Here is a 19,893-nt window from a genome sequence, read left to right as displayed (position 1 = left end):
CTTTGACATAGTTTTGTTTTGAAAACTAAATCAAGAGCAAAAAAACTGTGTCAAAAACTGTGTCAAAGCAATTTTTGTTTTATTTTTAATATTTTTTTAAAATTTTAAATAAAAACCTTGAAAAAATAAATTTTTAATATCATAAAAAAATTCTCTCACATGCATTTCTAAATTTTATAAAAAAAAACAATTGAACGTTCATGATTAATTCTGATCTCTTTTAAATGAAAAGTCATCACATCTCACACGAGCTCAATTACATACTTTGTGTTTTAATTTCATCTTTTATGCGTTATCACATAAAATGATCATCATCTCAAGTCTCTCACTCTCCGACGATCTGTAAAAAATAATTTTAGTTCAGTTGAAATCGTGTCGTCTCGTGATTCAGATCGACATTTTCGCTTCTTCTTGGGACAAAGAGCGAGAGATAATTAAAAAATATTATTTTTCAAAACAAACACGAAGAAGGAACGATGCGTCGCTTATCTCCGTTCTTCTTATTAATCTTGCTTCCCTTCGTCTTGGCATGCGATAAGCGACCGACTTTCGAAGATCTCAAGCCGAAACGTCGTGGCGACAACGGATACCGTCTTTTCATCGGCGGAAATCCCAAAGGATACGAACCTGGCAAAACTTACAACATTTTCCTGCTTGGCCAACGAACGCACGAACGTTTGCAGCAATTTACGCATTTCACATTGACAGCTCGTGCTTCACGGGGACCTTCGAGAAAGTCACATACTTCGATTGCGGGACCTCGTCGCATCGGAAGATTCCAACTTTTCAGCGATTCGCTGACGAAATTCAACGAAAATTGCGTAAATACCGTTTCCGAGGCGGATGACTTCCCAAAAACGGAGATTCAGGTCTTATGGGTGGCTCCTGCTGCGGGAAGCGGATGTGTCGCATTGTCGGCGATGGTTCTGGAAAACATCAATAATTGGTATTCGGACGACGGGGAACTCACAAAAGTCATTTGCGAGGCGAAACCTGAGGAAAAAGCCCAAAAATACGAATGTTGCGCTTGTGACGAGGCAAAATATAATTTCGTGTTCGAAGGAATTTGGTCGAACGAAACTCACCCGAAAGATTTTCCGTTTGCCGTTTGGTTAACGCACTTTTCGGACGTCATCGGAGCCTCGCACGACACGGATTTCTCGTTTTGGGGCGAAAATCACATCGCTACCGACGGGTTTCGATCTCTCGCTGAATGGGGCAGCCCACGGGCTTTGGAGCAAGAATTACGTGCAAAATCGCCGCGATTGAAGTCCCTCATTAAAGCAGCTGGTTTGTGGTATCCTGACGTCAATACGAACACAACTTCGAATTTTCGCACCGATCGGAAGCATCACAAAGTCAGCATGGTGAGCATGTTCGGTCCCTCGCCAGATTGGGTTGTTGGCGTCTCCGGATTGAATTTGTGCAAAGCGGATTGCTCGTGGGAAGAGTCGCTCGATGTGGATTTGTTTCCATGGGATGCGGGAACGGATAATGGGATCTCGTACATGTCGCCGAATGCGGAAACTATTCCGAGAGAACGAATGACGCGGATTACGACAATGTATCCGGAAGATCCGAGAGCGCCGTTTTACAATCCAAAGTCGGATAAAATGACGCCGTTGGCTAAATTGTACATCAGACGGGAGAAAGTTATTCCGAAAAGTTGCGATGCGGATTTTTTGATGTCGCAGCTGTTGGAGGAATCGGAAAATACGGAGGAAGAAGTGAGACGTAAGTTGAAAAAAAAATTAATTTTTATATTTTTTTACATTTTTCGAATTAAAAAAAATAAATTAAATTAAAAAAAAATATTGAAAAACAAATTATAAAAAAAAAAAAAAATTTTTTTCAAAGTTAAAAAAATTATACTTATAAAAAAAATTTAGAAAAATTTAAAAATTAATTTAATTAAAAATTTTTTTTTTTTCAATTCAAATTTTGTTTGAAAAAGTTTTAAAATAATTTTTTTTATTCTTTAATATTTGTTTTATTTAAATAATTTTTTTTAATAGATTTTTTTATTTACTTTTAAATATTTAATTAATTTTTTTTTCAATTGAATTATTTTTTAAATTATAAATTTAAATTAGAAAATTTTTATAATTTATATTCAATTTTAATAAAATTTAAAAAAATGTGAATTTTATATTTATTTGTGAAAAAAATAAAATAAAATTATTTACCTAATTAAAATTAAAAAATAAGTGACTTACTGAGACATATTTTTTTTATTTTAATTAATTTTTTACTTATTTTGAGTAAATAGTTTAAACATGTTTTAAATAAAATTTCAAAATAAAAAAAATATTTAAATTTTTTTTCAATTAATTTTGGTTAAATAATTCAATTTTTATTTTTTTTCACAAAAAAACTAAAATTTATAATTTTTTAAAATTTTATTAAAATTAAATATAAATTTTAAACTTTTAGTAATTTAAATTTTTAGTTTTATTTGAAAAATAAAATTAAATGTAAATTTTAATTAAAAAAATGATTTTTTTTTTCAATTCTAATTTAATAATTTTTTTAATTTTAAAAATTTTATAATTTTAGCTGAATGTGAAACAACTCACTTTAGTCAATGGTCAGCATGCAGTGTAACTTGCGGTAAAGGAATTCGCATGAGAAATCGTCGTTACAAGAATCCAAGTTTAGCTGCTCAAGCTAATTGTAATCGTCAACTTGTCACGAAGGAAATGTGTGTTGCTTCAGTTGCTGAATGCGAGTAAGAATTTTTAGTGTCAAAAATTTATTTTTTTAAAAATAATTTCAATTTAATTTTAATTTATAATTTAATTTTTTTTATAATTTTAAAATTAAAAAAAAATTAAAAATTAAAAATTGTTTGTCAAAAAATTCTTTGAACAAAATATAAAAAACATTTTTTTTTATAAAAAAAAAAAATTTTTTTAAATTTTTTTTAAGCAGAAAAATTAAATTAAAAACTTGTTGAAAAATTTAAAATATTTTTTGAAAAAAAAATTTTATTTAATAAAAAAATTAAATAAAATTTCACTTTTAAAAAAAAATCATTTTTCAATTATTTTTTTCTCAAAAATTTTTTCCTTTCAGAGGAGACAAATTCGAAGACACGGAAACCCTTTCTCGAGTAGCTGCAACACAAGATACCGACGGAGAAGGAACTGGCATTTGTCGTACTACAAAATGGTCGGAATGGAGTCCTTGCTCTTCAAGTTGTGGCATCGGAATTACCATGAGAACTCGAACTTTTGTCGATCATCAAGGCAGAAAAAAATGTCCTCATATCACAATTGGTAAAAAAAACAAAATTTTCATTAAAAAAATATTAAAAACGTTAAAAAAAATTTCAGTTGAAAAGGAAAAATGCATGAAACCCGATTGCGAAGTCACGAATATGGAAGCTCCTGATGCCATGTGCCCAACAACTATTTGGTAAAAAAATTTTTTTTTCACTAAAATTTCGATTTTTTAATAAAAATTTTAATTTTTTTAGGAGTGATTGGTCTCCATGTTCCGTGAGTTGTGGCAAAGGCGTTCAAATCCGTTCTCGCCTGTTGCTTGTCGAGCCAGAAATGAAAGAAACTTGCTCGAAACGCGTTGTGTTGAACGAACAACGGCCCTGTGCTGAACAAGCTGATTGTTCAATTTCTCCCGCTGAAGCCAACGAAATTTGTCGAATGCCCGCTGAAACGGGTCCTTGTCGTTCGGAGTACATTCGGTTCGCGTATCAACCTCAAACGCGTTCTTGTGTTGGTTTCACGTACGGCGGATGTCGCGGAAACCGAAATAATTTCCTCACGGAAGAAGATTGTTTGAGTACGTGTCAAAATGTGACGTTAAATGAAGAAAATTTTGAAGTTGAAGCCACAAATTCGAAAAAACCCGTCGATTGTGTTCTTTCTGATTGGTCTCAATGGACCCCTTGTAGTGCAACTTGCGGCATTGGAAGATCAGAAAAGTATCGTGACGTCTTGAGACAAGCAGAAAATGGAGGAAAACCATGCCCTGAACGTCGAATTGTCAAGCGGAGACGTTGTTATGCTCCTGCTTGTTAAAATTTTAATGAAAAAAAATAATTTTTAATTTTTTTACGATAAATTTTTATTTTTTGTGGGTTTTTTAATATATTTCAAGTACAAGACGATTTTTAAATATATTTTAGTAAAATGTATAAAGTTACATTGTATCAATTTTATTTGTTTTTTTTTATTATTAAATATTATTTACTGAGTGATTTTTATTTTTTCGTTTCAATAATAAAAAAGTCGCTTCTGATATTTTTTTTTAAATTAAATTAATTTTTTTTTTTCAAAAATTTAATTTTTTTTTATAAAAAATTTAATTTAAATTTAAAAAAATTAATTAAATTTCATTTTTAATAAAAATATTTAAAAATAATTATTTTTTAAAATTAAAATAAAATTTTTTTTGATAAAAATTTTTCAAAAAATAATTTTTTTGCAGGCTAAAAATTCTAAATATTTTATCACAAAATATTTAAAAAAAAATTTAAGTTTAAAATTAAATAAAAAAATCACAAAAATTATTCGAAATAAATTTAAAATCCTTAAAATTATTTATTTTTTCGTTTCAAATCACTCACAATTATGGCGTACAAAAGCTTTACTTTTGACTAAAACTTTGGCTACAAAATTCAAATTATTCAAAAAATGGAATGTGCATGACTTTTGTATTTTTTTTTTCATTTTTGTTAATCAGTCATCAAGCAACATCGTACTTTGTTTGATAATACGTATTATTAATATTTCTATATTTTGTTTTATTTTTTTTTTTATATATTAAAACTTGTAAATATGAAGGCGACGATGTAAAAATTGTTACGCTAAAACGTTAATATTGGTGTTTCTCGATGATCAAGAAGATCTGAAAAAGTAGAAAAATAATAAATTAGAAAAATATTTTTTTAAAAAATGTAATTTTTAATTTTGTGTCAATTTTTTTTGTCTCAAAAAAGTTTTTTTTAAATTATTTTATTATTCAAATAATTTTATTATTTTTTTTATTTTAAAATTTTTTTTTTATTTTTATTTTTAAATATTATTTAATTATTATTTTATAATTTTTCAAATATTTATTTTTTTTATTTTAAAATTTTAATTTAGTTTAAAAAATTTTTTTTTTAATTTTTTTAAATTAATTTTTATTTTTTAAAAATCAAAATTAATAATTAAAAAAAACCAAAATTAAAATGAATTGAATTTAATGGATTTTGAATTATTTTTAAAAAAATATTTTTTTTTACTCTATTTAATTTTCGATTGAAGATAAAATTTAAAAAAAAAAAAAAATAAAATAAAAATAAATTTAAAATAAAAATTGAAAAATTAAAATTTAAATAAAAATTAAATAAAAAAATAATTAATAATATTTTAATTTTTTAATTTAAAAATTGATTTTTAAAATTAAAATTTACAAATTTTAATTTTAAATTAAAAAAAATAATTTTAATATATAAATTTTATGATCAAATTAATTAATTATTATTCAAAAAAAAAATAAAATAAATAATATTTTTTTTTTAAATAAAAAAAAATAAAAATTTTTTAAATAATTAAATAATTTAATTTTTTTTTAGAGACAAAAAATTTTGAAATAAATTTAAAACGACTTAAAAATGTTCAAAAATATCAAAAAGTACCTTTTGCTATACTCCACCATGGCAACGTGACATAAGTTAAGAACGCATTTAAAGGAGTCGATTGTTGTCTTTTATTTTCCTTCCAAAAATGGAATGTTTGCGTAAAACCTCGTGAAGTCCATAACGGATTATAAGCGCCATCATCGAGTTCTACAAAGAAAAAAAAAATAAAAATTTTTAAAAAAAATTCTCAAAATTTCTTAAAACAAAAAAAAAATAAAAAAACTAAAGTCAAACCTTTAATTTGTTTCTTGGGAACATCACACCAATAATAAATCGTCGTCCCATCGGTTGTCGTTCTCTTTGGCACTTTAAATGGCGTTCGATTCCCATCGCCGCGCGAATACAAAATACTCGGATGAAAATGCGACTTTTTCATGCGTGGCAACGTATTGCACTGATTGCTTCGGATTTTGGGATTGCCATTCAAGTCATTTTCCTCTTTCATCGCGCACTCGAGCGCAAGTTGAAATTCACATTTGTTCACGGGAGACGGCGACGTGATGAAAGACGTTTCTGTCGTGTTTTCGTTCAACTTGTTCTGCTTATTTCTATTATAGGTAAAAAATCGGTTGAGACCCTTTGGACGGGGTAACGTATTGGAAGGACTCGAAGTTGCGGATTTATCACTAATTGATTCGGTTTGAGCAACACTCAATGCTTTTTGGAGTTTTCGCGTCGTTTTTTGGCATTTTTCTGCATTTCCGTGCTTGCCATTGACACTCGGAGGCGTTGATATGTGAGACGGGGGTTCAGCAATTGACGTTTCGGGATCACTTTCGGCACATGCCTCGTCAGCTAACTCGATTTCGTAGTTTTTCGAGCGTTTTTTCGGCGTGCCTTTCTTCACGGGACTCTTTTTCGACGGAGTTTTCTTGCCATTTTTCGCATTTTTCGCGCCGCGGAACTCAATTTCGCTCTCGATCGACAACAAATTGTGACTTTTTCGCGTGTTCATGTGATTCAGGCACGCTGGCGAGCTGAAATCCGTGCGATGTTCGCCCGCAACGTAAACGTCAGACATTTGCGCGGATCCGCTGTCACTCCATCGCTTCTTCGGGCTTGGGAAACAATCGCAACACGACGAATTTTGCGTGCATTTCTTCTTTTCATCCAAGTTTTTGTTGTTCAACGCACTTTCGGATGCCGACAAAGCAGGTTTTTGCCGCAGATGCGTGACTCGCGACTTCGCCAAGGGAGGTTCTTGTTGCGTTAGGGAAGCAGGACGATCTGTATAAGGACGAAAATAAGATGGAATTGCATCAAATTTTCTCTTTTCATAAAAAATCATAAAAAAAAACAAAAAATCTCTACCAGCAAACCAAAAATCGACCAAAAAACGCGCAATTAGCACACACAACGGGTTAGTTCTAAATGTCAAGGAAATGAATGATTTTTCAAAATTTACACAAAAAAATGAGTTTGGGTTAATGATCGTCCTGCTTTCCTAAATTTTTTTTTACGAGAAAAATTGTTACAAAAAATCTAAATTTTTAACAAGAAAAAAATTAAAAGCAAAAAAAAATTTTTTTTTCGATTTTGTGAGCTAATATGAGAGAACATGAAAAGCAGAGAAAATTTCTAAAAAAAAGCGAACAAAAAAACTACATTCACATGCAACAACGAACGATGCTTACCATCACGCAAATCGCCCGATTCAATTTCCGATACTTCGCTTGCCAAGCAATCTAAGCCTTCTTGCTCCGAACGTGCTTTGGAGGCTCCGTAAGAGACAGTTGTGTCTTTTTCCTTTGCGCGCCATGCGTATTTGTTGGAAAAGTAGTTGAGATTGGCGCTCGGGTCGCTGAGGCGTCGTTGATGGCGATAATTGTACTCGTCGATGTCTTCTTCCCATTCGGAGTCCCACATGTCGGTAGCGCAGAATCTGATTAATAAATAAAAAAAAAAAATTAATTAAAATAAAATTTAAAAAAAAATTAAAATGAAAATTAAAATTATTTTAAAAATCAATTATTTTTTTTAAATTTTAAAATATATTTTTACCCATTTTACTCATTTTTTTTTACTCATTTTTTAAATTTTTTTTTTAAATTTTTATGTTTTCAAATTTTTGGTTAAAAAAATATTTAAATAATTTTTTTTTATAAATATATATTTTTTTATTTTTAATTAATTTCTGGCTTAACTTAATTTGAAATATTTTTATTTTGATAAATTTTATTGTTCTCTCTAATTATTTTAATTTTTTCCAATATCATCAAATTTTTAGATTAATTTATTAAAAAATGTTTTCAAATTTTACTTTTTATTAATTTATTTTTTTTTTAACTTTTTAATTTTTCCTTAACTTCAGTTTTAACTTATTTTTTTTTTCTTAAATATTTTTTTTAATAATTTTCTGATTTTTTTTTTCAAACATTTATTATTTATTATTTTTTAATAATTTTTTAATTTATTTTTTTTTTCAAAAAATTTTTTTTTATTTTTTAGAATTTTATTTTAGATTTTTGTTAATTTTTTTATTTGGTATTTCTTAAATAAGTAAAAAAAAATTTTAAAAATAAATAAATTTTTAAAATTAAATAATTTTTTGAAAATATTAAATAATCTTCTTAACTATTTTAAAGGTTTCTTATTTTTTAAATTTAAAAAAAAATATTTTTATTAATTTTTTTTAAATTTTTCGATTATTTGTTTTTTTTTAAATTTATTTTTTGATGTATTTCTTCTTCATTATTTTTTTTTTAATTTTTTAGAATTAATTAAATATTTTTTCGAATTTTTTTGATTAAAATTTTTTTTTAAAAAACTTTTATAATTTTTTTCGAAATAAAAAAATCATAAAAAAAAATTAATTTCTTACCCCGGTTCACTCGTTGGCGTCTCAACTCCCGATCCTTTCGGTTTCGTCACAGCCATTTCCGCATGTCCCTTGCCTTGCGGGCCCTTCATTCGTACAAATTCGCATCGCGTTTGCGGTCCTGCGCCCGAACTAAACAACCCAAAAGTCATTCGTTGTGCAACTTTTGTACTGAGACTACTTTGTCGCGCATCATAAACCTTCTTTAACGCATCATACCGAATCGAACCCAAAAAAATGACGCCTTGCACTGCTCCGCCGTCACGATCTTTCGCCACAAGCTCGACACAAACCATTTCGCCATCCCGCACAAGAATATCGTGAAAAACCTCGTCGAAATTGTCGATCATGAAGCAAATGTGCGGATATGTGATCGTCTCGCTGTCACCCTTGCTGTCCATTTTGCGACGCGACGGCGATGCGTAGACCTTTTGCGAGTGCCGACGCAACACTTGCAGCTCCTTGGGCGATGTGCGTGTACAAATTGCCAGCGTAAGCGTGTAATCGAACTGATGAATCACCAAATTGAGGTAGACAGTTTCCTCCCAGTCGACATCGGGATCGCCGATTGGCAGCTTTTTCGAGTCTTTGCGGAAAACTTCGAGCTCCGTCTCGTATTTGGGCGCGTTACGGGATGTGCCGCGAATGTGCTTTTTGCGCACGAAGAAGAGCAAGTCGTCACTTTCGATGCTCGAACGCTCCGCTTGGAACAAAAAGTGACGCACGAAGAGATCTGTGTACCAAGTTGTGCCTTGAAGAACGACGAAACCAGAATCTAAAACGAAAAAATTAAAAAAAAAATGGAATTGCATTGAATGAACGTCAATTTGGTTTGCTAATTGGCTACGATTGTTAGGAAAGTATTGGGCGATAACCTTTTAACATTCAATATTTTTAGATTGTAAATTCTGCGGAAGTCAAATTTCATTCGATTTTGACATGAGACATGAAAAAAAATTATTGCAAAAAATATTTTATAAAAATTAGTTGAGAATTTTTTTTTCTCTTTTAAACTCCCAAAATTATGCAATTGATATAATTTTTAAGAAAATTTAATGTTTGCCCCTTTGAGGTATGCAATGAAGCTTACATTCATTTTTCTTAATTTTTCACGAATTTTCACATAATTTTTTATTTTTTTTTCTTCACAGAAACTTACTCAAAAATTATCAAAATTATTTAAAAATATTTTTTAAAAATTTCTTCAAAAAAAATTTGCCAAAAATGTATATTAAAATTTTTTAATGGTTTTTAATTTTGTTTGAAGAAAATTTAAAAATAAAAAAAAATTAATGTTTAAAAATAAATTTTAAATATTTTAAAAACTATAATTAATTTGAATAAAAAAATTAAATTATTTAATTTTTATTATTTTATACCTCCCATTTTTTTATGAACTATAAAATGAAAAAATATTTTTAAATTTAAAAATTTTTTAAAATTGATTTAACAAATTTATAATTTAATTTAAAAAAATTAGCAATTAAAAAAGTAAAAAAAAAATTAAATTTTAATTAATTTTTAATAAATTTTTTAAATTAAAATAAAAATAATAAATTAAAATAATTATAATAATTAATAAATTAAATTAAATAAAAAAGTAGGTAAAAAAAATTTAAATTTTGAATTTTTCAAAAAATTTCTAAAAAAAAAAATTTAAAAAATTAAATTAAAAAAAATGAAATTAAAAATATTTTTTTTTTTAATTTTTTCCTAAAAGAAGACTGAACAAATTTAAATATTTATCAATTTTTTAAAATTTATTTTTTAATATTTTTTAAATTTTGTTTCTTTTATGACTTTTAGTTTTGGGAAATACATTTTAAACCATTGTGACTAATTAATGTCATGTCATGCGAAAAATTTTGCAAAAACTACCAAACCACAAGATGAGATCATCAACAATTTACAGTGACGAACATGTTGAACAGATTTTTTAAAAATTATTAAAATTGACTCAAACTAATAAAATTATTTAAAGTTTAAAAATTAAAAAAAAAATATTTTTAAATTAAAAATTAAATTAATTCAAACAAAGCAAAAATATTTTTTTTTCAGAAGCAACAAATATTTCATGCCCCATAAAATCCATATTCTTCGTCTCTAAATAAAAATTATTCTTATCAATAAAAATTCGATGACCGTCTATCTTTTCCTGGATGGTTGCTTGTTTATGTTTTTTTTTCAAATTAATCAACAATTCGAAAAAACGACGTAAAATTCTCAAAACAAAACGTACGTGATTTTTTTTTTTTTTGACTATGACTCAACACATCAACATGCCTTGCGTACAGAACACAGACAAGGAAACTCGAGGAAAAATCGATATTTTCATGTTCATTGATTTTCCGAACCATTTTTCACGTCGATTCCTTACCATCCTTCAGCAGTTGTCGCATCTCCTTTTGTCGCTGGAAATTTATCTCGTCAATGAGCATCTGGAGCGGCGTCGGACTCGTTAATCCGAAGGGATTTGATGTGCTTGAGGAAAATGCCATTTTCCAGATGTGTGAAGGATGAAAAATTCCTCCTGTCGTCAAAAGGATATCACTTTCTAATTTTTTGTATTTTTGCTTTGTGAAGTGATTTTTTATGGATTTTCTTCATTAGCTGCTAAGTTAACATTTTTTCGGAATTTTTATCACAATTTTTTGTTTTATTTTAAGGGATTTTCACGGAAAAATTGCTTCAAACTGCTTCTTTCTCTGAATTTTTGCAAAACAATGAATTTTTGTATGGATTTCATGAGGATTTCATCATGATTTGAGGTTTTGAGTTTAGGGTTACCAGATTTAAAAAAAAAATAAAATTAAAATTAAAATTAAAATAAAAATAAAAATAAAAATAAAAATAAAAATAAAAATAAAAATAAAAATAAAAATAAAAATAAAAATAAAAATAAAAAATAAAAAAAAATAATAAAAATAAAAATAAAAATAAAAATAAAAATAAAAATAAAAAAAATTAAAATAAAAATAAAAATTAAAATAAAAATAAAAAAAAATAAATCAAAAATTAAAATTAAAATAAAAATTCAAATAAAATTAAAAATAACACTAAAAAAAAAAATAAAATCAAATAAAATAAAATAAAAATAAAAATAAATATAAAAATAAAAATAAAAATAAAAATAAAAATAAAAATAAAAATAAAAATAAAAATAAAAATAAAAATAAAAATAAAAATAAAAATAAAAATAAAAATAAAAATAAAAATAAAAATAAAAATAAAAATAAAAATAAAAATAAAAAAAATTAAAATAAAATAAAATAAAAATTAAAATTAAAAAAATAAAGTAAAAATTAAAAAAATAAAATTAAAATTAAAAAAATAAAATTAAAATAATAAAATTAAAATAATAAAATTAAAATTATAAAAATTAAAAATAAAATTAAAATTAATTAAAATAAATAATTAAAATTAAAATAATTAAAATTAAAATTAATAAATTAAAATTAAATAATTAAAATTAAAAAAAATTAGCAACCCTATTTTCAAACGAGACGAATGAAAATGATAAAATCGCCCTTCGCCAATTCAATAAAACGTATGAATCGGAAAATCAAAACATCAAAAAAACCACTCGAGAAAGTTTTCGTCAAAATTTGTCATTTTTAACGCAGAAATCTTTCAAGTTTAGCATGAAATTGCAGTAAAATGGATTATCCAGACATCCAGGTGAAAAACGAGCCATTCGATTACGCGGATGGCACAATTTACGACGAGCCACATGCAAAAATCAAAGATGAGCCCGACGCAGACTACACCGATTACTTCAGTCCCGAGCTAATGGCGAGCATTCCATCCGAACCATTGTTTCCCGACTTGATGAAGACTGACTCGGATCTCTTTTCGGTAGCGGAATTCCTGAATGCAGACCTGAATCCCGCATCGCCCGCCGTGAAAATCGAAGAAAATGACATTGAAGCGTTCCCGGAAGAAAAAATTGCAAAACAAAAAGAAGCTCCGCCGTACACGGGCATGGTAAACATTCAAAATTTCACGGAAACGGACCAAAATAAGTCAGAGCGCGCACGAAAATTGATAATTGCGCGACCCAAAAAGGCGCCTGCGACACAAAACACAAAACCGTATGCCAAAAGTACGAATTCCATGGAGTGCCAATACTGCGGCGCCAAGTTTTCCTCCGCAAAGTGGTTCAGCAAGCATTTCTGCCCGCAAAAAGGGGAACAATTGCACGGAATAAGTGTCGTAAATCTCGTTTCGGCCCCGCAATTGACGACAAAGAAGGAAACCGGCGACGTTTTGAAGGCGAAACAGCGAAATATTTACAGCACGCGAAAATGTCGCGTTTGCGATCAGAGTTTTCCGACCTTCAGTCTCATGTTCGAGCACTTTATGTCGCATTACAACGTGAAAAATGGCTCGCAGCAGCAACAAAACCTCGCCGTCGCCGGAAATAACTTCGTGCAATTGAAACCGGGACCCTCGTTGCCGGTTGTCGTGACAAAACGCAAGCTCGATGCGGATCCCGACGATGTGATATTGCTCGAAAACGGCTTAAAAACGCCCAAATTCGAGTTTTCCGGAGATTACCAAACGCAAAACGCCCCCGCGACAATTAAAATCGCTCCCGCATCGTCATCGGGGCGTCAAGGCATCAAAATTTGCAAAGAATGCGGCGAATCTTTCTCGTCGCAGAGTCAACTTGTCGATCATTTTCTCACGCATTACAATCTCACGTTGAAGCGAAATCCCGTTCCCGGCACGCAAACAGCCTCAAATGCCCCAAATAGTGTCACAACTGTCACGAACGCGAAGAAGCCACAAGTGATTTACGCATGCAACCAATGCCCGGGGCAATTTCCCTCAATTACGCGATTAAGGCAACATCAGCAGAACGTGCATTCGGAAGAGGAGGCGGTTCAGTGCAAAGTTTGCGACAGTTGGTTCAATTCGCAAAAATATCTGCTGCGACACATGCAGCGGAAACACGAAGCGACGGCAGAATGCAATGTTTGTCATCAAAAATTCACGGAAATGGAGTTGCCGAATCACTTTTTGAAGCATTACAACATGAAACTATGAGCGAGTCGATAGTCGAGTGTGGAAACGAAAGGCTGATGATTGTTTTTTTTATTGAAATTTTCTTTCTTTCTTTCTTTTTGAGTTTGTAGAAAAAACAAAAATCCCTTAAAATTATTCCCTGCCCCCCATTTTTTTTTGGTAGTAGAAGACTTTACTATTCGCTAACGATGGAAATAGGAAATAATTTGATGTAATTATTAATTTGTGAATGAATAAACATTAATTTAACATGAAAATTGTCTTTTTTTTCTTGGAAGTCAATTTTATTTTTTTTTTTCTTCGTACAGGGTTTGAAAAATATTTTTTTTTATTTTATTTTCAAAAAATTATTTATTCTGAAAAACATTAATTTTAAAATTAAATTTAAATAAATTAATTGTTTAAATAAGAAATTAAATTAATTGATTAAAATTTTTCAGAAAGAATAAAAATTTAATTTTTTTAAAATTAAAATTTTCTGTTTGCTTTTAAAATTTAATTAACGAATTTTAATTCACTTTAAAAAAACTTAAAATTTATTAAAATTGAATTTTTTTTTAAACTTTTTGATTTAAAAAAAATGAGAATAAATAAATAAAAAAAAAAGACAAAATTGAGTAAATGAATAAATTATTTTAAATAAAATTAATACAAAAAAAAAATATTTTTATTTCAATTTTCATAATTTATATATTTATTTTTTTTTATATTGAATCATCATAAATATAATTTTTTAATTAAAAAAAAAATTGAAAAAAAATTCTTTCTTGTTTTAAAATTTAATGATTTCCCAAAAATTCAAAAAATATTAATTCTAAATTATTTTTTTTATATCAAAATTTTAAAATGTTTTTTTTCATATGAATCATTCAAAGAATTTTTTGAAAATTTCTTTATTTTTATAAAATAATTTTTTTTGTACTTGAAAAATTTTTATTTATTTTAACTGAAGAATAATTATTATTTTTAATAATAAATATTTTAATATTTAAAAAAAATAATACAGAAAAATTAAATCATTTTATAAAAGTGATATAAAGAAAAATTTAATTTAGAGTTAATAATAATTGAATTTTTTTAAAATTATTAAATTTTTAAACAAGAAATAATTTTTTTCAAATTATTTTTTAATTAAAAAATTATATTTATGATTGGTTTAATATAAAAAAATATGAAAATTATGAAATTTTAAATAAAAAATAAAAGTTTTATATTTATTAATTTAATTATTAAATTAAATTTAAAATAATTATTTTTTTTTATTTTTTAATTTTAATAAATTTTTTTAATTATTTATTTTATTTTTTTATTTGTTATTTAATTATTTGAATTTTTTGTAAAATAAAAAAAATTTCAGAACAAAATATTAAAAATTCAATTTTAATAAATTTTAAGTTTTTAACTTTTCAACAATTTTTTTTTAAATTTAATTTTGTGAAGAATTTACAAAGAAAAGTAAAAGAAATAAAAATTAAGCAAAATATTTTTTCCAACCCTGATTTTTAAACAGCTGAGAATCAACAACAAACACACACGTTTATTTTGCCGCAATGTCTTTAAATCGTTACATGCATCCTCGAAATATTTATCGAAAACCCCCGGATTTCACGGAATTAGCTTCAACTTACAAAGAATTTGAAGAAATCTCTACTTTGGTAAGTAAAAAACTTTCAAAAATTGTTCAAATCTTATAAAATTTCTCATTTATTTTGTTTTTCAGTCTCTTACTGGACGTCGCAAAATCGACTTTAAAGACCAAAAAGCGTTGCGAGTCTTGACCCAATGTCTTCTACACAAAGATTTCAACCTTGTAGTCAACATTCCCGAAGGAAAATTAATTCCGACACTTCCTTTGCGACTAAATTACGTTTTATGGATCGAAGATATTTTGAAAACTTTTAATTTTTCGTCAGAAATTCGTGGATTCGACGTCGGATGCGGAGCTTCTTGCATTTACGGGCTGTTAAGTGCTAAAAAGAATGGATGGAAAATGTTTTGCACGGAAGTCAATGAAGAAAGTCTAAAATTTGCTCAAGAAAATGTCGCAAGAAATCATTTGGAAGAAAAAATTCAAGTAATTTCTCAACCTGACAGCAATGAGGACTTGTTCAAAGCAATTTTTGGGATTTCAGAAGAAATTCACTTCACAATGTGTAATCCTCCGTTCTACGATGACTCGGATGATGCAATGGCAAATCGCACCGGAAGTCGAGATATGCCCAGAAGCGTCAATACGGGAAGTTCAAACGAAATTTCGGTCGAAGGAAGTGAAGTTTCGTTCGTAAAACGCATGATTGACGAAAGTTTTGCCTTGAAAGACCGCGTAAAAGTCTTCACATCGATGCTTGGCAAGAAAACGAGCTTGGGAAGTGTCAAAAATTACCTCAAAGAGAAAGGAGTGACGAATTTCATCACAACTGAATTTTGTCAGGGACGAACAACACGATGGGGCATTGCTTGGTCTCACATTTCCGGACTTTATTTGAACAAAGTTCCCCAATTTGAGCGAAAAAACATGAAAAAATCGACGGGACATCTCGTAAAATTTGTTTTTCCTGAAGAAAATTCAGATTTTAGTCTTGAAAATCTCGAAAAATGTTTGGAAAAATTATTCCAAGACCTGAAAATGACAATTTTGCTTCATGAAAAGGAAGAATCCGAATCAATTTGGGAAATTTCCGCTGATTTTAATACTTGGTCTCATCAAAGACGAAAAAGACGAAGGCAAGAAACGGATGACGATGAACCTCCGAAGAAAATTGGACCTTCCGAGCCTCAAAAAGAGCCATTTTTGGTCTTTAGTGCTTGTTTGAAGCAACTTTCTTCGTCATTTCAGCTCGAAATGGGCTTCTTGGAAGGCACCGCAGGCAAAGATTCCGTAAATCAAGTCCTACAATACGTAAAAAATAATTTTAAAAAATATTTTTAACAAAATTTAAGCGTTTTTTATTCTAATTTTTATATTTTTTTTAAGTCTTTAATTTTTTTTCTACCAAAAATTGGGCGGCAACATTCCCTCGGGCGCATCAATTTTCCGTTCCGTCAAAACTTTCGTCACAAAATCCTCTAATCTCGCTTTGGGGCCTCCTTTGTCGACGAGATTCAATTTTGGGAAGTACTGCGTTTGGATTGCCGTCAAAAGTTTGATGAATTGATTTCCGTAAACTTGTAAAAAGGCATTTCCCGCAACTTGGAGAACTTCGAAGATGAGAGTTGAGCAAATTTCGGGCAAAGGATCCAGATTTAGGATTTCTGCTAACCATCGCCATCCGTTGGAAAGATCATGCGGATGAGGTTTTGTTTCGCCGCGGCGATGAGATGTTACCCAAATGGCAGCGTAAAGACGAGCGATGCCAACCATGCGTTTCAAGTAGAGATCGTGCTTTTCGACGACGCCGTTTGTGTAGCGATAACCAAGGCTCCTGAAATGAGAAAAAAAATATTTAAGAATTAATTTTAAATTTTATAAAAAAAATTTCATCAAAAAAATTCAAAAAAGGAAAACATTTAAATAAAAATAATAAAATTATTTTTTTAATTAAAAAAAAGTATCAAAATTATTTAAATAAAATTATTCAATTATTTTTTGTTTTAAATTAATTTTAAATATTTTTTTATTTTAAAATTTTATTTTTATTTTATGTAAATGTTTATAAAAGTTGAATATTTTGAGGTTAATTAATTAATTTAAATTAAATAATTTTTAATTTATTTTTTTTCATAATTTAATTTTGTAAACTTTATAAAACCTTTAAGTAAAAAATTTAAATATTTCTTATTAAAATTATTTATTTATTTTTTTTTTTTTTAAATTTAATTTTAAATTTTTAATTAATTTTTTTTTATTTTAAAAATTAATTTTTGTATTTTATTGTATTTGAAAAATTAAAAATAAATTTTAATCAAGTTTAAAAAATAAAAAAATGAGAAGTTTAAAAGAAATTTTTATTACTTTAATCGTATTTTAATTTTTAAAATTATTTGAAGCAGAAAAAAATATTAATTTAGAAAATAAAAATTTTATATTAATTTTCCAATTTTGATAGAATTTTGCTATTTAAAAAAATTAATTTAAAAATAAAAAATTATGAAAATTAAAAATTAATTTAAAAAATAATTAAAAAGAGTAAATTTTTAATTTAATTTTTTTTTTTGTTAAAATAATTAGAGAAACCCTAAAAATAATTTTTTAATTGAAATTTTAACAATTTTTAGCCTCATATAATTATTTTGTCACACACACAAAAAAATAAATAAAAATAAAAAATGGAAAATTTACAAAAAATAATTTTTTTATAATATAAAAAATCATAAGAATAAATTTAAAAATTAAATAACAATTTTTCTATCCATTTTCTTTGTTAATTGAGTTTTTTTAAAAATTAAAATTTAAAAAAAATATAATTTTTTTAATAAATAATTTAATAATTTAATTTAAATTTTTTTAATTAAAAATTAAAAAAAAACCAAAAATATTTTTTTTAAATAAAATTTTTACATTTTTAAAACTCATTTAAATTTTTTCACAAAAAAAAATAAATAAAATTTAAAAAAAATACTCACTTCATATAATCCTCATCACTCTGCCCTTGCACTTGCGGCAAAAAGTACGGCACAAAAAACGGGCAATCCTTATACAGATACGCAAGGAAAAATTGCCCAACCTCCGGAAATTTAGTCCAAAGCGCAACAACGACAGCTGCCAACGGAAATTCTGCTTTTGCCGCGGAAGTCATTATCGTGTCTGCCTGATTTACGAATTTCCTCGAGAGCAGCAACGTCACATAAAGTTTTCCCAACGGATGCGCTTTCACCGAGACCTGTTGATTCCCAACCGTCACATTTTCTTCCATCAAAAGTGCTTCAAGCTTCCGATATTTGTCGAGCAAAAACTCCGGACTATTCGCCGAAATCGCATTAATTGGCGTATTTACCGCTTTTTGGCAATTCATGCGGAAAAGTTTCGTGTTTGGGTCTTCCGAGAGTTTTTTCACCTCCTCCGAACTTTTTCTATAAACGCCCATTATCGCTTCGTATCGTTGGTAGGATTGTTCGCTCACGAATTGGGACATTCCCGTCTTCTGAATCGCCGGTTGAAGCGGTTTTGGTTGATCGACGACATCTTTTGCTTCGGAAATTGTCGCTGCTTGAACTGCTGCCTGCTCCTTGGCTTGTTGTTGTTGTTGTAATTGCAAAATTTGTTGCTGTTCCTGCTTCCGTTTCGTCTCTTCCGCTTCCCGAGCAGTTTGTTCGGCGACTTTTATCTCGTTAAACTTCGAAATCATGTCGTTCGTCAACGAATCGAGGTCTTTTTGATACTTTTCCGCCTTATCGACACTTTCCTGATCGAAATTTCCCTGCCCGGAGATCGCTTGAACGACATTTTCGAATGCCCGATTGAGTTGGAAAGCTGCCGTTTTGAATTCTGCGAATGCTTGTTGCATGTCTTTGTCCATTTCCGTGTAAGATTTCATAAATCTTTCGATTCCTTGTTTGAACAAAGCATGAACCGATCGAAATTTGGTCAAAATTTTACTGCGTTCCTTCAAATCTAGCTCCCGACGTTTCATTTCCTCGAGTTTTTGACGTTGTTCGGCCTCGAATTCGCGTTCTAACCGTTCGACATCCGCCACTGCTTGAAGAATAAATTTTTCTGACTCGATCATTCGTTCAACTAAATTTTTTTCCGCAGTTTTTTTCGCTTCCATGAACTTTTTTTCGCGTTCTTTGTCGATTTCTTGAAGGCGGGCGGCTCTTTCAGCAAGTTCTTTTTTGACCTGAGTCTTAATTTCCCGCTCGTTGAGGGTTTTTTGATACTTTTGCGAGACATATTTGATGTCGTCGATGCTGATGGGCTTCGGCGAGGGCGGATCTGAGTCATAAACATCAATTTCTGGCGTCGCGCTGTACAAATTTTTCTTTTTGCTTGAACTGTGGTTGTTGTTAATGTTCTCTTTATTGTCCCGAACCGGAGTTTGAGGCTCATTTTTCGTTGTTTCATCATGATTTGAGGAGGAATTTAAATTTTCATCCGAGAATTGAGGCGCATTTGGACCAATTGTGATGTTTTTTACGTCTTTTGAGATACGAGCAGCCTAAAAAATAAAATTTTTAGAGGGAAAAAAATTTTTTTGAAGGAAATTCTTACCGAAGTTAATGCTGAGATGCGAAGACTTGTGAAAGGAATTAATTCTTCAAGGTCCTGATCGAAAAAATTGTTCGATTTTGAGGTCTCCATGTTAAATTTTTCGTATTTTCAGGTAATTTTTTAATAAATTTTAACAAAAATTGCTCATTTTCGTCAATTTTATGAATTTTTTTGACATTTCAGGATCCCAAAGCGCATTTGACACGTACCCTGTACATCATGTACTGCCTATGTAACTGTCATTTCAAATTG

At 28.5% G+C, this 19,893-nt stretch overlaps 4 protein-coding genes across 4 annotated transcripts; 2 read left to right on the top strand and 2 right to left on the bottom strand.

The window, feature by feature from the left end:
- The first annotated feature begins 380 nt into the window (after positions 1-380).
- Positions 381-4,225, top strand: LOC134827855 (spondin-1). The gene is made up of 5 exons (XM_063840708.1): positions 381-1,734; positions 2,557-2,728; positions 3,076-3,278; positions 3,336-3,417; positions 3,479-4,225. The coding sequence occupies exons 1-5, from the start codon at positions 477-479 to the stop codon at positions 4,038-4,040; spliced, it is 2,277 nt and encodes a 758-aa protein (XP_063696778.1). The 5' UTR covers positions 381-476; the 3' UTR covers positions 4,041-4,225.
- Positions 4,226-4,354: 129 nt separating this feature from the next.
- Positions 4,355-11,163, bottom strand: LOC134827854 (uncharacterized). Its single transcript, XM_063840707.1, has 6 exons — positions 10,843-11,163; positions 8,469-9,240; positions 7,282-7,529; positions 5,882-6,874; positions 5,645-5,794; positions 4,355-4,869 (listed from the first exon to the last, which is right to left on the bottom strand). The coding sequence occupies exons 1-6, from the start codon at positions 10,961-10,963 to the stop codon at positions 4,829-4,831; spliced, it is 2,325 nt and encodes a 774-aa protein (XP_063696777.1). The 5' UTR covers positions 10,964-11,163; the 3' UTR covers positions 4,355-4,828.
- Positions 11,164-15,015: 3,852 nt separating this feature from the next.
- LOC134826977 (U6 small nuclear RNA (adenine-(43)-N(6))-methyltransferase) lies at positions 15,016-16,487 on the top strand. Its single transcript, XM_063839492.1, has 2 exons — positions 15,016-15,148; positions 15,214-16,487. The coding sequence occupies exons 1-2, from the start codon at positions 15,044-15,046 to the stop codon at positions 16,420-16,422; spliced, it is 1,314 nt and encodes a 437-aa protein (XP_063695562.1). The 5' UTR covers positions 15,016-15,043; the 3' UTR covers positions 16,423-16,487.
- On the bottom strand, positions 16,449-19,815 carry LOC134826976 (mRNA export factor Gle1). Its single transcript, XM_063839491.1, has 3 exons — positions 19,642-19,815; positions 18,057-19,588; positions 16,449-16,915 (listed from the first exon to the last, which is right to left on the bottom strand). Exons 1-3 carry the CDS (start codon positions 19,729-19,731, stop codon positions 16,483-16,485), a joined length of 2,055 nt encoding a protein of 684 aa, XP_063695561.1. The 5' UTR covers positions 19,732-19,815; the 3' UTR covers positions 16,449-16,482.
- Positions 19,816-19,893: the final 78 nt, after the last annotated feature.

Source organism: Culicoides brevitarsis, chromosome 1 (genome assembly GCF_036172545.1).
Source record: "Culicoides brevitarsis isolate CSIRO-B50_1 chromosome 1, AGI_CSIRO_Cbre_v1, whole genome shotgun sequence".
Classification (NCBI taxonomy): domain Eukaryota; kingdom Metazoa; phylum Arthropoda; class Insecta; order Diptera; family Ceratopogonidae; genus Culicoides; species Culicoides brevitarsis.
This window is presented reverse-complemented; position numbering and strand designations above follow the sequence as displayed.

Excerpts from the sequence above, each read along its gene's own strand:
- LOC134827855 (XM_063840708.1), top strand. The coding sequence starts at position 477 with ATGCGTCGCTTATCTCCGTTCTTCTTATTAATCTTGCTTCCCTTCGTC. Across the intron at positions 1,735-2,556 it reads TACGGAGGAAGAAGTGAGAC|CTGAATGTGAAACAACTCAC; the intron begins GTAAGTTGAAAA and ends TTATAATTTTAG. Across the intron at positions 3,418-3,478 it reads ATGTGCCCAACAACTATTTG|GAGTGATTGGTCTCCATGTT; the intron begins GTAAAAAAATTT and ends TAATTTTTTTAG.
- LOC134826977 (XM_063839492.1), top strand. The coding sequence starts at position 15,044 with ATGTCTTTAAATCGTTACATGCATCCTCGAAATATTTATCGAAAACCC. Across the intron at positions 15,149-15,213 it reads TTGAAGAAATCTCTACTTTG|TCTCTTACTGGACGTCGCAA; the intron begins GTAAGTAAAAAA and ends TTTGTTTTTCAG.
- LOC134826976 (XM_063839491.1), bottom strand. The coding sequence starts at position 19,731 with ATGGAGACCTCAAAATCGAACAATTTTTTCGATCAGGACCTTGAAGAA. Across the intron at positions 19,589-19,641 it reads GCATCTCAGCATTAACTTCG|GCTGCTCGTATCTCAAAAGA; the intron begins GTAAGAATTTCC and ends TTTATTTTTTAG. Across the intron at positions 16,916-18,056 it reads AGTGATGAGGATTATATGAA|GAGCCTTGGTTATCGCTACA; the intron begins GTGAGTATTTTT and ends TTCTCATTTCAG.
- LOC134827854 (XM_063840707.1), bottom strand. The coding sequence starts at position 10,963 with ATGGCATTTTCCTCAAGCACATCAAATCCCTTCGGATTAACGAGTCCG. Across the intron at positions 9,241-10,842 it reads GCGACAACTGCTGAAGGATG|ATTCTGGTTTCGTCGTTCTT; the intron begins GTAAGGAATCGA and ends TTTTCGTTTTAG. Across the intron at positions 6,875-7,281 it reads ATCGGGCGATTTGCGTGATG|ATCGTCCTGCTTCCCTAACG; the intron begins GTAAGCATCGTT and ends GTCCTTATACAG.